The sequence below is a fragment of the Schistocerca piceifrons genome, chromosome 2, assembly GCF_021461385.2.
Source record: "Schistocerca piceifrons isolate TAMUIC-IGC-003096 chromosome 2, iqSchPice1.1, whole genome shotgun sequence".
Taxonomy (NCBI): Eukaryota; Metazoa; Arthropoda; class Insecta; order Orthoptera; family Acrididae; genus Schistocerca; species Schistocerca piceifrons.
This window is the reverse complement of record NC_060139.1, coordinates 842,637,898-842,652,958: the sequence shown is the minus strand read 5'-3', so window position 1 is coordinate 842,652,958 and position 15,061 is coordinate 842,637,898. Positions and strand designations below refer to the sequence as shown.

The 15,061-nt window shown below is 44.6% G+C and overlaps 1 protein-coding gene across 1 annotated transcript in view; it reads right to left on the bottom strand.

Moving 5' to 3' along the window:
• Window positions 1–15,061, bottom strand: part of LOC124776758 (methylosome subunit pICln) — a 78,287-nt gene that overhangs the window by 22,753 nt on the left and 40,473 nt on the right. The window contains exon 4 of the mRNA XM_047251893.1: window positions 12,617–12,712. Coding sequence (XP_047107849.1) covers window positions 12,617–12,712 — 96 coding nt within the window. The remainder of the gene's footprint in view (window positions 1–12,616; window positions 12,713–15,061) is intronic.

Here is a 15,061-nt window from a genome sequence, read left to right as displayed (position 1 = left end):
ATTAAAAACCTTAAAACTGAGAATAAAAACCACTTTCCCGGAGGAAACCGAGAACCAGGTCGACCACCCGGGAATCGTCAGCCAACATCAAAGGTAAAATGCGGGGGAGTCTGTACTTAGCATGCAGAGCCAAAAGAAGGGGGCATTCCACCAAAATGTGGGCTACTGACTGGAAGGCTCCACAACCAAAAAGTGGGGGTGGCTCATCACGCAAAAGAAAACCATGTGTCAACCTGGTATGGCCAATGCGGAGACGACACAGTGTGGTCGAGTCCTTTCGGGAGAGGCGAAAGGAAGAACGCCAAGGGCCTGGTGTCACCTGAATCGCACGAAGTTTATTAGACACGAAGTAGCCTCCCAAGAGTTGGCTCATGATTGTTTGAAGTGGGATTTGATGTGAAGCCGTAAATCCGCTGCAGGACGGGTTACAGAAAATGGGGGTAAGTCACTGCTCCCCCAGCCTAACGATCAGCGAGCTCATTACCCAGGATACCCACATGGCCAGGGGCGCAAAGGAAGTCAACGAAACAAGCAGCACGGTGAATATCAGTGAGATGGTCATGGATGGCAGAGACCAAGGGATGGCGCGAAAAACACCGGTCAATAGCCAGAAGGCCACTCATTGAGTCCGTACATAACAAAACGCGAGTGTGTTGGGACTGTTCAATAAAGGTAAGGGTCTGGGAAATTGCCATCAATTCCGCAGTAAACACCCCACATGTAGGTGGCAGCAGATGATTTTCCATTCCAACAGAGGACGTGAAGGCATATCCCACATGATCAGCAGATTTAGAGCCATCAGTGTAAAAAACAACAGCATCCCGAACATCCAGAAACTCCCATAAAATTCGGCAGAAAAAGGAATGGAACACCATCGGGGGGATGGAATCTTTTGGACGTCAGCGGAGATTCATCCAAATTTGAGGCCGAGAAACTAACCAACGGGGGGGGTGAACGGGAGGGAGCGAGGAAGACAGAACAAAGAAGGAAGCTGAAAATCACAGCAAAGAGACGCAAGGCGGAGCCCAACTGGTAAACCCACCTGAGGGCAGGGATCAGGTGGGCGACGTTCATGGTCTTGGAACAGGATAGAATAGGAAGGATGAATGGGAGAGGAACGGACAAGCGAGTGCATAAGACACCAGAAGCTGGGACCGCTGAACAGAAAGGGGGGGATCCCAGCTTCAACCAGGAGACTATCAACAGGGCTAGTACGGAAGGCACCAGTGGCCAAATGGATACCATGATGGTGGACTGGATCCAGCATGTGCAGTGTGGAAGGAGCAGCCGAACCATAAACTTGACAACCATAGTCCAAGCGAGACAGAACTAGAGCAGGATAAAGACGGAGTAAGAGGGAGCGGTCCGCACCCCAAGAGGAGTGGGCAAGGAAGCAAAGGACATTGAGTTTACAGAAACATCCTACCTTCAGAAGTCTGATATAGGGCAGCCAAGTGAGCTTGTTGTCGAAAAGAAGACCCAGGAAACGAAACTGTGGGACCACAGGCAATCGTTGTGCATCAAGATAGAGCTCTGGATGAGGGTGGATCGTAGTACGGCGACAGAAGTGGACCACCTGCGATTTTAAAGGAGAGAATTGAAACCCATGTGAGAGGGTCCATGCAGAGGCACGCTGTATAGCTCCCTGGAGCTGCCGCTCTGTAGAGGCCATCGAAGAGAAACTAACCCAAATGCAGAAATCATCCACATATAGGGCAGGGGCGACCAAAGGACCAACAGAGGCCACAAGTCCATCGATAGCAATGAGGAAAAGAAGTACACTCAAGACAGAACCCTGTGGGATGCCCGTCTCCTGGGTCTGTGGAGAACTAAAAACAGTAGCAACCCGAACCCTTAATGATCAATGGAACAGAAACTGGTGGATAAAAATCAAGAGTGGGCCTCGGAGACCACACTGATGAAGTGTAATTAAGATGTGATGGCGCCAGGCCGTGTCATAGGCCTTGCGTAGGTCAAAAAATACTGCAACCAAATGGCGGTGCTGGGAAAAAGCCTGCTGAACTGCGGATTCCAAGCGAAGTAAATGATCGATCGGAGACCGTCTCTCTCGGAAGCCACACTGGTAAGGAGACAATAGATCCCGAGATTCGAGGACCCAATTGAGCCAACAGGCTACCATCCGTTCAAGTAACTTGCAAACAACATTGGTCAGACTAATTGGCTGATAGCTGTCAACAAATAGGGGTTCTTACCAGGCTTAAGGACAGGAACCACGATGCTATCCCTCCACTGAGAACGGAAGTCAGCCTGGAGCCAGATACAGTTACACACGGAGAAGATGTTGCCGTTGTGGAGCACTGAGATGTTGAAGCAGTTGGTTATGAATGGAGTCTGGGCCAGGGGCTGTATCACGAGAAGAAGAAAGTGCAGAAAGAAATTCCCATTCAGTAAAAGGTTCGTTGTAAGATTCTGACTGACGAGGGGTAAAACATAAGGTGGAAGCTTCGGCCCACTGTTTCCGGTGAAGGAAAGCAGCCGGATAGGAGGCTGATGCTGATGCCATTGCAAAATGGGTCACAAGATGTTCCGCAAGAATCAACGGGTCTGTACAAAAGCCATCTGGGAGGTGAAGGCCTGGGAGGGCGGACTGCCGATGGCAACCTTGGAGAGAGCGAAGTGTAGCCCATACCCATGACCTAGGGACAGTAGAACCAAGGGGAGAAACAAATCGTTCCCAACATTTCTGTTTGCTCTGTTTGATTAAATAACGGGCTTTAGCGCGAAGGCGTTCAAAGGTAATAAGGCTGGCAACGGATGGGTGCCTCTTAAGGTGTTGCAAAGCTCGACGGCAATCACGGATGGCAATGGCAATGGCCGTACTCCACCACGGGACTTGCTGGCAACGAAATGGTCCAGATGAGCGCGGTACAGCAAGGCTAGCAGTGCCAACGATCACATCAGACACGTCATGTAGGACGTCATCAATACAACCCGACAAAGAGGGAGAAAACACGACCTGTGCAGTGTATAGAGGCCAATCGGCGCGTTGGAAAGACCAACGAGGTAACCTGTCCATCGGGGAGCGGGAAGGGAGAGAGAGAATCCACAGGAAACGGTCACTATCACAAAGGTTGTCGTGTGGCGACCAGTGTAATGAAGGGAGGAGAAAGGAAGAAGAAAGAGAAAGATCAATGGCAGAAAAGGTACCATGACCGGCACTGAAACGAGTAGGGGAGCCATCATTAAGAAGGCACAAGTCGTGGTCTGTAATAAACTGATCTAAGAGAAGACCTCGTCTAGATGGAAATGCACTGCCCCACAAGGGATGATGAGCATTAAAATCCCCCAGGAGGAGGAAGGGAGGAGGAAGTTGCTGAAGAAGGGCAGTTAAGGCAGGTGTAAGAGTCCTGTCAGGAGGGAGATAAAGATTGCAAACCGTGACGTCAGAGTCCAGGTGGACCCTAACAGCAACCGCTTCCAATGTAGTCTGAAGAGGAATCCACGTGCTAGCAATGTCTGTACAGACCAACGTACAACGCCACCAGAAGTCCGCAGCAGTCCGACCCGATTTCGACAGAAAACACGGAACCCACAGAGGATCGGTGAGTGATCATAAGTAAAATGAGATTTCTGTAGAACCACACAAGCTGCAGAGTAAGACGAAAGAAGGGATTTCAATTCCGGAAGGTGACTGTAGTATCCATTACAATTCCATTGGATAACCACAGAACGATGATTTAAATGGGAGTTGAACAGGCTAAAGCCAGTCATACCGCCGGGCCACCACCCGTCACAGACAAGGAGGGGGCGAAATCCATGAACGACAGGTCAGAATCTGATTGTGAAGCCAGGGATGGGACCTCTGGTGACACCAGAGGCTCTTTGTCCCGAGACATGTTTCTTCTTCTTTTCTGTTTGAGATCGAGGAGGGCTGTGAGGCATAAAGGAGCCAGCTGCAGCAAGATCGGGAACAGAAAGAGATCAGGCGACCTGGGGGCCGACAGACCGCAGTTCTCGCGGTCATCACGTGGCAGCAGACCTTTGGCCTGGAAGGTGCCAGGAAGGGGCATCCCGGGAGGGGCGCCCATGACCAGCAGACGCTGACGGAGTGGGACACTTCTCTGGCTGGGAACGGGGAACAGTGCCCAGAGGAGAAGTTGTGGGAGCTGCAGGGGAGGGGGGGGGAGGAGAGGGGTCCAGGACTGGGGTAAGGAAGAGGTGAAAATGTAACTAAAGAATAACTAGACGTCATGGACACAGGGTGAAGATGTGTATACTTCTTATGAGCCTCTGTGTAGGTTAAATGATCAAGGGACTTATACTCCTGCCTCTTCTTTTCCTTCTTATATACTGGGCAATCTGGTGAAAATGGAGAATGATTGCCATGACAATTAACACACACAGGAGGGGGAACACAGGGACTCCCCTCATGGAGTGGATGTCCACAGTCACCACAGAGAGGGGCCTGCGAACAGCGGGAAGACGTGTCCAAAACGCAAGCACTTAAAACACCTCATAGGAGGTGGGATGTACGGCTTCACATCACATCGATAAACCATAATCTTTACTTTCTCAGGGAGGGTATCCCCTTCAAAGGCCAGGATAAAGGCACCAGTAGCAATGCGATTATCCTTAGGACCCTTTTGAACACGCCGAAGAAAGTGAACACCCCGCCATCCGAGATTGTCCTGAAGTTCCTCATCAGTTTGAAGGATGAGGTCCCTGTGAAAAATCACACCTTGAACCATATTTAGAGACTGGTGGGGAGTAATGGACACAGGAATTGTGCCAAGATGGGTACAGGCACGAAGGGCCGCAGACTGGGCAGCTGAAGCAGTTTTGATCAGCAACGAACCCGACCGCATCTTGCTCAGGGAGTCCACTTCGCCAAACTTGTCTTCAGCGTGTTCCACAAAGAATAAAGGTTTGGTATTGGTGAAAGTATCCCCATCAGTCCTGGTGCAAACCAGATAGCGCGGGAAAGGCTTTGCCCCTAGCCGACGGGCCTGACCCTCTTCCCAGGGGGTAGCCATGGAAGGGAAGGCCAAAGGGGCAGGAGAAGCAGCACTAGAAGAATCAGTTCCACGCAGAGAGACGGCTGCAGAAGAACAGCCAGAGTTCTGGACCCGTATGCATTTCCATTTGCATAGCGTCTGCCTGGTACCACACACTCTGATCAGGGGCTCTCCTCATGGGCACCACCCAGACACAGCAAGGGCCGTCTGGCACAGCAGCCATTGCCAGGAGTTCCGATGCTCCAGGATGACGAGCAACCTCTCCAAGGCTTGCATGAGGAGGTCACAGCTCAGGTATCAGATTTCGAAAGCTTCTAATCTCTTCTCGTCTAAGCTATTTATCGTCCACGTTTCACTTCCATACATGGCTACACTCCATACAAATATTTTCAGAAACAACTTCCTGACATTTAAACCTATACTCGACGGTAACAAATTTTTCTTCAGAAACGCTTTCCTTGCCATTGCCAGTCTACACTTTAAATCCTCTCTACTTCGATCATCATCAGTTATTTTGCTTCCCAAATAGCAAAACTCCTTTACTACTTCAAGTGTCTCATTTACTAATCTAATTCCCTTAGCATCACCCGACTTAATTCGACTACATTCCCCATAACAAAAATGGTTCAAATGGCTCTGAGCACTATGGGACTTAACATCTGTGGTCATCAGTCCCCTAGAACTTAGAATTACTTAAACCTAATCAACCTAAGGACATCACACACATCCATGCCTGAGGCAGGATTCGAACCTGCGACCGTAGCGGTCGCGCGGTTCCAGACTGTAGCGCCATGCCATAACAATCTGCCTTGTCAAAAATACTTTTGGAATAAAGGAGACACTCACTGGAAAGCAGAAGCATTGAGTCATTGATAAGCACAAACAGAAAAGTAGAAAACTTGCGAGCTTTCAGAGTAATCCTTTTTGCAGCTAGAGAAAAAGAAAGACAGCAGATAGACTAGGTTGTTGTGAGAATTGTTTCAGGTGGGTTGGAAAAGGGAGAGAGGCAGAAAGAGGGATTGCAGTAGGTGGTTAGCAACTGGGCTAGGCATGTGATAGCATAGTTGTTGGAGCTGGTAGGAAGTGGAGCATGCTGAAGGTGACATAGGGAAGTGAACTGAGAGGGGGAGACAGGATGGAGGAAGGAAAAACTGTTGGATGAAGGACATGGGAACAGTGGGTTACAGTAGATTGAGCCCACGATGATTACAGAAGCAGCGGATGTGTTCTAAGTGAACTCCCATCTGCATAGTTACGAAAAGCTGGTGGCAGAGGGAACAATCCAGATCCAGATTGTGAGGCAGTGTTGTGCTCAGCTGCATGTTGTTTCAGGGGTGACCAACTTGTTTCTTGCCAAGAAGTTGGCAGTGGTCATTCATTCTTGTGGGCAGCTGGTTAGTAGTCATAGTGACGTAAAAGATGTGCAAAGTTCACAGCAGAGTTGGCCCAAATTAGCCTCATGGCAGGACTGGGATAGTAATTGCTGGGAGGGTGGATCGGGCATGTCTTGCACCTTTGTCTACCACAGGGATATGGTCCCGGCGGCAAGGGGATGGGAATGGGAGTGGCGTAGGGATAGACCAGGATGTTGTATAGGTTGGATGGGTGACGGAATACCACTTTAGCAGGGCAGGGAAGGATCATAGGTAGGATGGCCCCATTTCCAGTTATGATGATAGATAATCAAAGCCTTGGCGAAGGACATTGTTCAATTGCTTCAACCCAGAATGGTATTTGATGATGACTGGGGATTGCTCCTTTACAGCTGATTCTTGGAGGTGGCAGGAGGATTAGGTTTGTGTGAGGCTACAGAAAGGATTTCTATTTCTGAACTACATTTTGGGGGATAATGCCTGTCTATGAAAGCCTTTGTGGGATCTTCAGAATACAGGGCAAGCAAATTGTTGTCACTGCAGATACACAGTCCATACATGGCCAGGCTGTATGGGATGGAATTTTTGGTGTGGAAGGGTTGGGACCTGTCAAAATGCGGGTACTTTTGGTTGTTAGTGAGTTTAATGTGGACAGAATAGAGCCATCAAAGAAGCGGATATCAATGTCCAGGTAGATGGTGCATTGGGTAAAGAAGGACCAGGTGAAGTAGATGGGAGAGAAAGTTGTGAAGGGATGAGGGTAGAGTGTTTTGGCCCAGAGTTCAGATCATGAAGATACCATCACTGAAACTGAAACAGACCAGCAGTTGGGAGTTTTTGGAGGCCCGGAAGGTTTCCTCTAGATCATCCATAAACAGGTTGGCATAGGAGGGTGCCATGTGGGTGCCCATGGCTATTCTGCGGATTTGTTTGCGTACCTTCTCTTCAAATGAAAAGTAGTTGTGTGTCAGGATATAGTTGGTACAGTGTATAAGAAATGAGGTGGTAGGTTTGGAGTCTGAAGAATGTTGGGTCAGGTGGTCTTCAATAGCAGCAAGGCCAACGGTATGAGGGTTGTTTGTGGATAGGGAAGTGGCATCAACAATGACTAGTAGGGATCCAGCACCTCTCATGCCCGTAGCCTTGCCACTATCTAACACGACCTCTTCCAATAGAGCATCTTGTCACAGGTTTATCCTACCCCATCAGAGGCAGGGCCACTTGTGAAAGCAGCTATGCCATATATCAATTCTGCTACAAACACTGCACAGCTTTTTATATTGTTATGGCTACAAACTAGTTGTCCCCCGTGATGAATGGCTGAGGACAATATTCTCCATTTCAGTGACTATTCACAACCTGGATCTGGATCATTTCCTCCTCCACCAACTACTCTGAACTTCGCAGATTGGAGTTGGGGAGTTATCCTTACAACACATCATCCACACCCATAATTGTCCTGGCCACAATCTCCCGTAATCCACTGTCCCCACACCCTTCACACAACAGTTTCCCCTTCCTTCCATCCTGTCACACACACCCATTTCACATCCCCAGTCATCTTCAGTTGTGTGCTGGCTCTGACAACCATGTACCACATGCCTAGCCAATGTAACTGCCACCCCCTCCTCTCTGCAATCCTAGCTGGCTAACCAGCTGCCTCCTTCCAAGCTGCTAGCCAACCACCCCCAAATCCTCTTCCTGCTGACCCCCCCCCCCCCCCCCAACAAAACCTGCACCATACTCTAGTCCACCCACCAAAAAATAAATCACACACACACACACACACACACACACACAACTGTGGTCTCAGGGAACTGAAACCACACTGCCACTGCTGTATTGTTTCAGTTGCCCAAGACTGCAGAGAGAGAGAGAGAGAGAGAGAGAGAGAGAGAGAGAGAGATTTCTTTTTCCCCTCAAGCTTGAAAAAAAATGATTACTCTGAAAGCTAGCAAGTTTTCCATCTTTTTGTGCAGGCTTATCAATGACAATGCTTCTGCTTTCTGACAAGTGGTCTCCAGTAATCCAAGAGTATTTACATTCCACCAAAACTTTTCTAGAACATTTGCCCTTCATCACAGTTGTTTCTGTCAGTGGATTTCTGCATTTGCAGTCCTTATCAGTGCTAGAATAATTCCCCACCCATCTCTGTTCTGTGTATAAACTTTTCTTTATGCATCACATCAAATAATAGCCTGCCTGGTTATCTTAGTCTTCTGCACCCCCCCCCCTCCAATCAATTAGCATTTTCTGCCTACTAACCTCTCAGTACAAACTTGTCCATAAATTAACACTAGAAGGACCCCACCCGTCATTTAGAAGGGTATTCTACTTCTGTAGACTTATTTCTCCTAAATGGATTCTTCTACTGGTCCTATTTTCTATAACTTTCATAAATATTTGTTAATATAATAGAGGGAAACATTCCACGTGGGAAAAATATATTTAAAAACAAAGATGATGTGACTTATCATACGAAAGCACTGGCAGGTCGATAGAAACACAGACACATACATACACACAAAATTCAAGCTTTCGTAACAAACTGTTGCCTCATCAGGAAAGAGGGAAGGAGAGGGAAAGACGAAAGTAAGTGGGTTTTAAGGGAGAGGGTAAGGAGTCATTCCAATCCCGGGAGCGGAAAGACTTACCTTAGGGGGAAAAAAGGACGGGTATACACTCGCACACACACACATATCCATCCACACATATACAGACACTAGCTTGTGTCTGTATATGTGTGGATGGATGTGTGTGTGTGTGTGTGTGTGTGTGTGTGTGTGTGTGTGTGTGTGTGTGTGTGTGTGTGTGGTGTGCGCGCGCGTGCGAGTGTATACCCGTCCTTTTTTCCCCCTACGGTAAGTCTTTCCGCTCCCGGGATTGGAATGACTCCTTACCCTCTCCCTTAAAACCCACTTCCTTTCGTCTTTCCCTCTCCTTCCCTCTTTCCTGATGAGGCAACAGTTTGTTGCGAAAGCTTGAATTTTGTGTGTATGTATGTGTGTCTGTGTTTCTATCGACCTGCCAGCACTTTCGTATGGTAAGTCACATCATCTTTGTTTTTAAATATAAATATTTGTTAGGTAGATTTCTGAAAAGAATTTACCCAGTAGGAACATTCTGAAAAGTGTCCCAAACAACTTCTACTACAAGGACTTAAATCCGTCATTTTGACAGTTAACAAAATATGAACAATAGCTTTTGTACATATCCAAAGCTATTGTTGTGTACCACCCTAATTTGATTATTTTCTTTTGCAGACCCTCTGTTGGTGAGCAATGAAGCTTTGTTGTTCATGTGGCACAGTTTGCGTTTTCCACATTTCAGTTGTTTCGTAATGGCAGTTCAAAGACATAGTTTGTCTGATGAAGAAATTTTAGAATATTTGATGTCAATGTCAGATGGTGAATCCGAAGAAGATCCTCGTGATGTTTGTGAAGCTGATGAATTACGAGAAGATGATGCTGCAAGTGCTATTGACGATGAGGAAAATATCCCTCCCATCAATGAAATCAGTGACTCTTCAGACAGCGATGTTGCAACAACTGGACAAGAGCATGCCAAGAAGTTGCAAACCAATGTTGCTTTACCTACAGCAGGTATGTTTGTATAGCCATTGTATTATTATTTTATATTTTATTGCAACTGATATTTCAGCAAGCACTATAAAAGTTTTCTATTTTGCTGTATTATAATTTTAAATTCACTGTTTTTGTTGTAACTGAATTATTGTATTATATACTGTATATTCAGGTATGGTTCAAATGGCTCTGAGCACTATGGGACTGAACATCTGAGGTCATCAGTCCCCTAGAACTTAGAACTACTTAAACCTAACTAACCTAAGGACATCACACACATCCATGCCCGAGGCAGGATTCGAACCTGCGACCGTAGCGGTCACGCGGTTCCAAACTGATGCGCTTAGAACCGCACGGCCACACCGGCCGGCTATATTCAGGTATGCCAAACAGCAGTGTGCACTTACCTCCAGCTAACAGCACTAGAAGCTTTCATGGCAGTGAGACAGGAAAAATTCAGATGGAAGGAAATTGTGTGACGGGGATTAGTGAGAAAGCTAATGACGGAACAACACGGGCTGTTACACCTACGAAAGCTGTTCTTGGAGAACATCCACAGCAAAACATCTTGAAGGTAGCATCGAGATCCACAGGCTATGCGAAGAAGTTTGTCACAAAAGGTATATATTCTAGTGCATGGAGATTGCTAGTTGATGACAGCATGCTTCAAAATATAAAGAAGTGTACAGAAAACAGAGCACACCCAGAGCTACATGATGATGACTGGATCATCAGTGTTGATGCAATAGAAGCTACAATATCACTTATGTATTTATGAGGCATATATGGAGCAAAAAGCTTTCCATTGGAGCTGTTATGGTCGAATACATAGGGACCAGCATTTTTTCAGAACACAATGAGCAGAAATAAGATAGAGCACATGTTCACACAGACTATAAACAGATCGTTTTGCACCTGCTGCCCCTGCGTGGAATCCTTTCATTGCCAATTCCTTGCTGTGTTATTTTCCAGGTGAAAATATCACTGTGGATGAGCAACTGTTTCCATGAAAGGCTAGATGCTCTTTCATTAAATACATGATCCATAAACCACACAAATTTGGAATAAAGTTTTGGCTTGCAGTTGATACAAATTCCAAGTATCTGGTGAATGGGTTTCCTCACCTAGGGAAAGATGAGCAGCGTCCCACAGGTATTCCCCTTGCATAGCATGTTGCAACGTGTCTTATGCAGCCCTTTGTTTCCACAGGAAGAAACATAACCTGTGACTATATTTTCACAATGAAAGGCCTTGCAGAAAATTTCAAACATAAGAGCACAGTAAAGAAATCTAGACGGGAAATACCTCGATCAGCAAAATCTACTGTAGCACCTTTGCACAAAACTATTGTTTATGTGTCAGGTGACATAACTAACATGTTATCAGGGGAAAAAGAACAAAAATGTCCTTATTTTGAGTTCAATGCATGACATAGTAACTATATGAACGGCATCGTAAAAAGCTACCAGAATTAATGGCCTACTACAACAACACCAAGTATGTCGTTGACGTAATCAATCAAATGGCTCAGCTTTACACAGTGAAGTATGGATGCCGCAGATGGCCCATGCGCATAATGTCTTGGACTTAGCAGATATAAATGTTTGGTTACTCTATAAGGAAGTAACAGGAGAAAAATTATGGAGACGTCAGTTTATATACAAATTGGCAGAAGAGTTGGCTTCAGCAAATAAGGTCACAAGGGTACAAAATACCCTTCTTAATACAGTATCACAACGTTGCAAGATTCAGAAGACTTGTCAAATTGGAGGGTGTAGAGGCAAGAATAGAAGCAAGCATTTATGTATAAAGTGTGGCACGTATGTTTGTGGACCATGTTTAGGCAATACTGAATACATCTGTGTGAGGTGTCACGACGCAGCAGGCGGTTTTGAATGAGTAAAAGCACGATTATAAATGTTCTCTCTAGAATATATTGTGCTTCTCAGATATTTGTCTTAAAACACATGGTTTTATTTCCCACAGAAAGTTATTCTTTCCACATTTTGTTACATAATGTTTTGATTAATTTTTAGGTATAAAATGTTCACTGTACCACATAATTCCACAGAAAAAAGTAAAACCATATCCTGATGCACTGTGTAACTTGTCTGAAATAAATTGATTTATGTTAAAATGTGTATACTTTTTTTTTTAAATGGTAAATGAAACTGTACCCGTCAAAAAAAATAGGTTGGTCCTTCTAGGTAGATCGAAATTCCCAGTCCTTCTAGTGTTAGTCAAATACACTGCAATACACCCTTATCGGCAAGTCACACTTTTCAGTGATTATCACATCTATTACTATTCACTCGTTCATATTTCATCACCTGTACAAACTAAAAAGCCCACAGACCTATCCCAACATTATTAATGATAATCACTGAAAATAGATATGTAGCTATCATCAGGAATTTGCTCTTCACTCTGTAATTTCACTGTATCACTTTTGTCCACTCTTGCTCTCTAATTTTGACACCACTGTCTTTTTTTTTCCTTTTCTTTCCAAACAACAAGACAGTGAAGTCACGCAAACAGTAAAACCACAGCTCAGTAACTTTTTAGGACAAAGTGTTCCCTGGGAAGTAGGTATAAGAGAGAGGAAAATGTGTTTGTTTAATTAGGTATAAGAGAGAGAACAGTGTGTTTATTCCAATAATGGAATATTACATATCTGACTTACTGTTAATGATAATTGGTACATCTCCAGGTATGTTGTACAGTCCATCTTCGTTCTCATCTTCTTCAGCATCACCAAAAATTTCATCTTCTTCACAATCTGAAAAGTGTAAATATTTTTTCGCCATGTAACTGATACTGGAATATCAGCAAGTCTACATAATGCCCAATTTCAAGTAACAATTGCAACAGTGAGAAACTGGTTTAACATCACCAGTTAAGCTCGGTATACAAGTGAGAGATTTTTCACTCTCTGAGAGCTTCTGCAAGTAATTCATGCAATGTAAACAGCACCAATAGCTCTCATATAGGCAGCAACCTCCATCCCTCGAGAGCTGCTCTCCATATCTCTCAGACACAAAAAACTATTGGCATTATCTGGAGAGCACAGAATACTGAGCAGTCATACTGCATCCAAGATTTGGGCTTATCTGACAGTTTTTACGCTACTACGTCTTTTGCCAAACTCGTGCACAAATTAAACATAAGTACTCGTGAAACTGCATGTTTCGAGTCTTAATTTGTGGCTTTGGCATGTTTTCGCGTGAAGAAATCACCCACTCTAACTCGTACATGACAAGCGCAAGAGTTAACCCATTTCAAAAGTTCTAGAATGAAACAATGCAATACATAACATAATTTACAGAACTAAGACGTATTATGTAGAATTAATACATAAAGAAAAAGGGGAAAAAGAATTGTTACCGAGAAGAGTTGATCCTACATTAATACGAATGAGAGACAATGAATTATCCACTGCACCAAAAAGACACTACAAGTACCTGCTTTATGACAGTATATGGCATTGTCAGGACAGCTGAGACTACTGACATGACAGATACGCATGATGAAGTAAATGTCATTGATGTGTCCACAGAAAAAGTGGTAAGGAAATCTGCCAGGAGCTGGACTCAGGACAAAGCTGAGAATTTAATGGGTTTGCATGAGAAAAGGCCAGCAGTACGGACAGTAAAGTACTGCACTACAAGAACTGAAATAACAAGCAAAGTTTGTAACACCTCTACAAAAGAAATTTACCTAAATATCCACAGTTTAAGGAATTGGGCACTGTAGTTTCATAACATACCTTAATTAATTCAGAGAAACAAATGCAGTTCTATCTGAAAGTAATCGGTCTAGAACTTGGAAAAGTGCCATTTCACTTCAAGTAATACAGCTGTATCTATAATTGTTTGATGTATTGTTTGATTATACTATTATATTTTGTGTTGTTTAACAGACCTTCAGAAATTTACAAGTGGTTCCTTAAGCCAAAACATGTAAAAACATCAAATAAATGTATGTCCAGAAATGCTTCTTTTACCATACATCTGCCCTATTTGGCTATCAAACAAATACAGGTATTAAGATGAAATCTGCTGTAATGTTATTTCATCATAATTGTTACGATACCAAATATTACAGAGAATAAACATACGGTACTTAACACCAGAAATTTTAGTGTCACAAGCAGTCTGTCTTTAACTCTAATGAATCTAAACACAATTATTTTGGCTCCAATTAGCAGGAGTACTTCTCCCATCTCCATTGCTGTCATTTTCGTGAAATTTCAATCATTTTATCTTCCCCCCATGAACCACGGACCTTGCCGTTGGTGGGAAGGCTTGCGTGCCTCAACGATACAGACAGCTGTACCATAGGTGCAACCACAACGGAGGGGTATCTGTTGAGAGGCCAGGCAAACGTGTGGTTCCTGAAGAGGGGCAGCAGCCTTTTCAGTAGTTGCAGGGACAACAGTCTGGATGATTGACTGATCTGGCCTTGTAACACTAACCAAAATGGCCTTGCTGTTCTGGTACTGCGAACGGCTGAAAGCAAGGGGAAACTACAGCCGTAATCTTTCCCGAGGGCATGCAGCTTTACTGTATGATTAAATGATGATGGCGTTCTCTTGGGTAAAATATTCTGGAGGTAAAATAGTCCCCCATTCAGATCTCCGGGCGGGGACTACTCAAGAAGACGTTATCAGGAGAAAGAAAACTGGCATTCTACAGATCGGGCCGAGGAATGTCAGATCGCTTAATCGGGTAGGTAGGTTAGAAAATTTAAAAAGGGAAATGGATAGGTTAAAGCTAGATATAGTGGGAATTAGTGAAGTTCGGTGGCAGGAGGAACAAGACTTCTGGGCAGGTGAATACAGGTTTATAAATAAAAAATCAAATAGGGGTAATGCAGGAGTAGGTTTAATAACGAATAAAAAATAGGAGTACGGGTAAGCTACTACAAAGAGCATAGTGAACACATTATTGTGGCCAAGATAGACATGAAGCCCACACCTACTACTGCAGATGACAAAGAAATTGATGAAATGTATGATGAGATGAAAGAAATGATTCAGGTAGTGAAGGGAGACGACAATTTAATACTCATGGGTGACTGGAATTCAAGAGTAGGAAAAGGGAGAGAAGGAAATATAGTAAGTGAATAT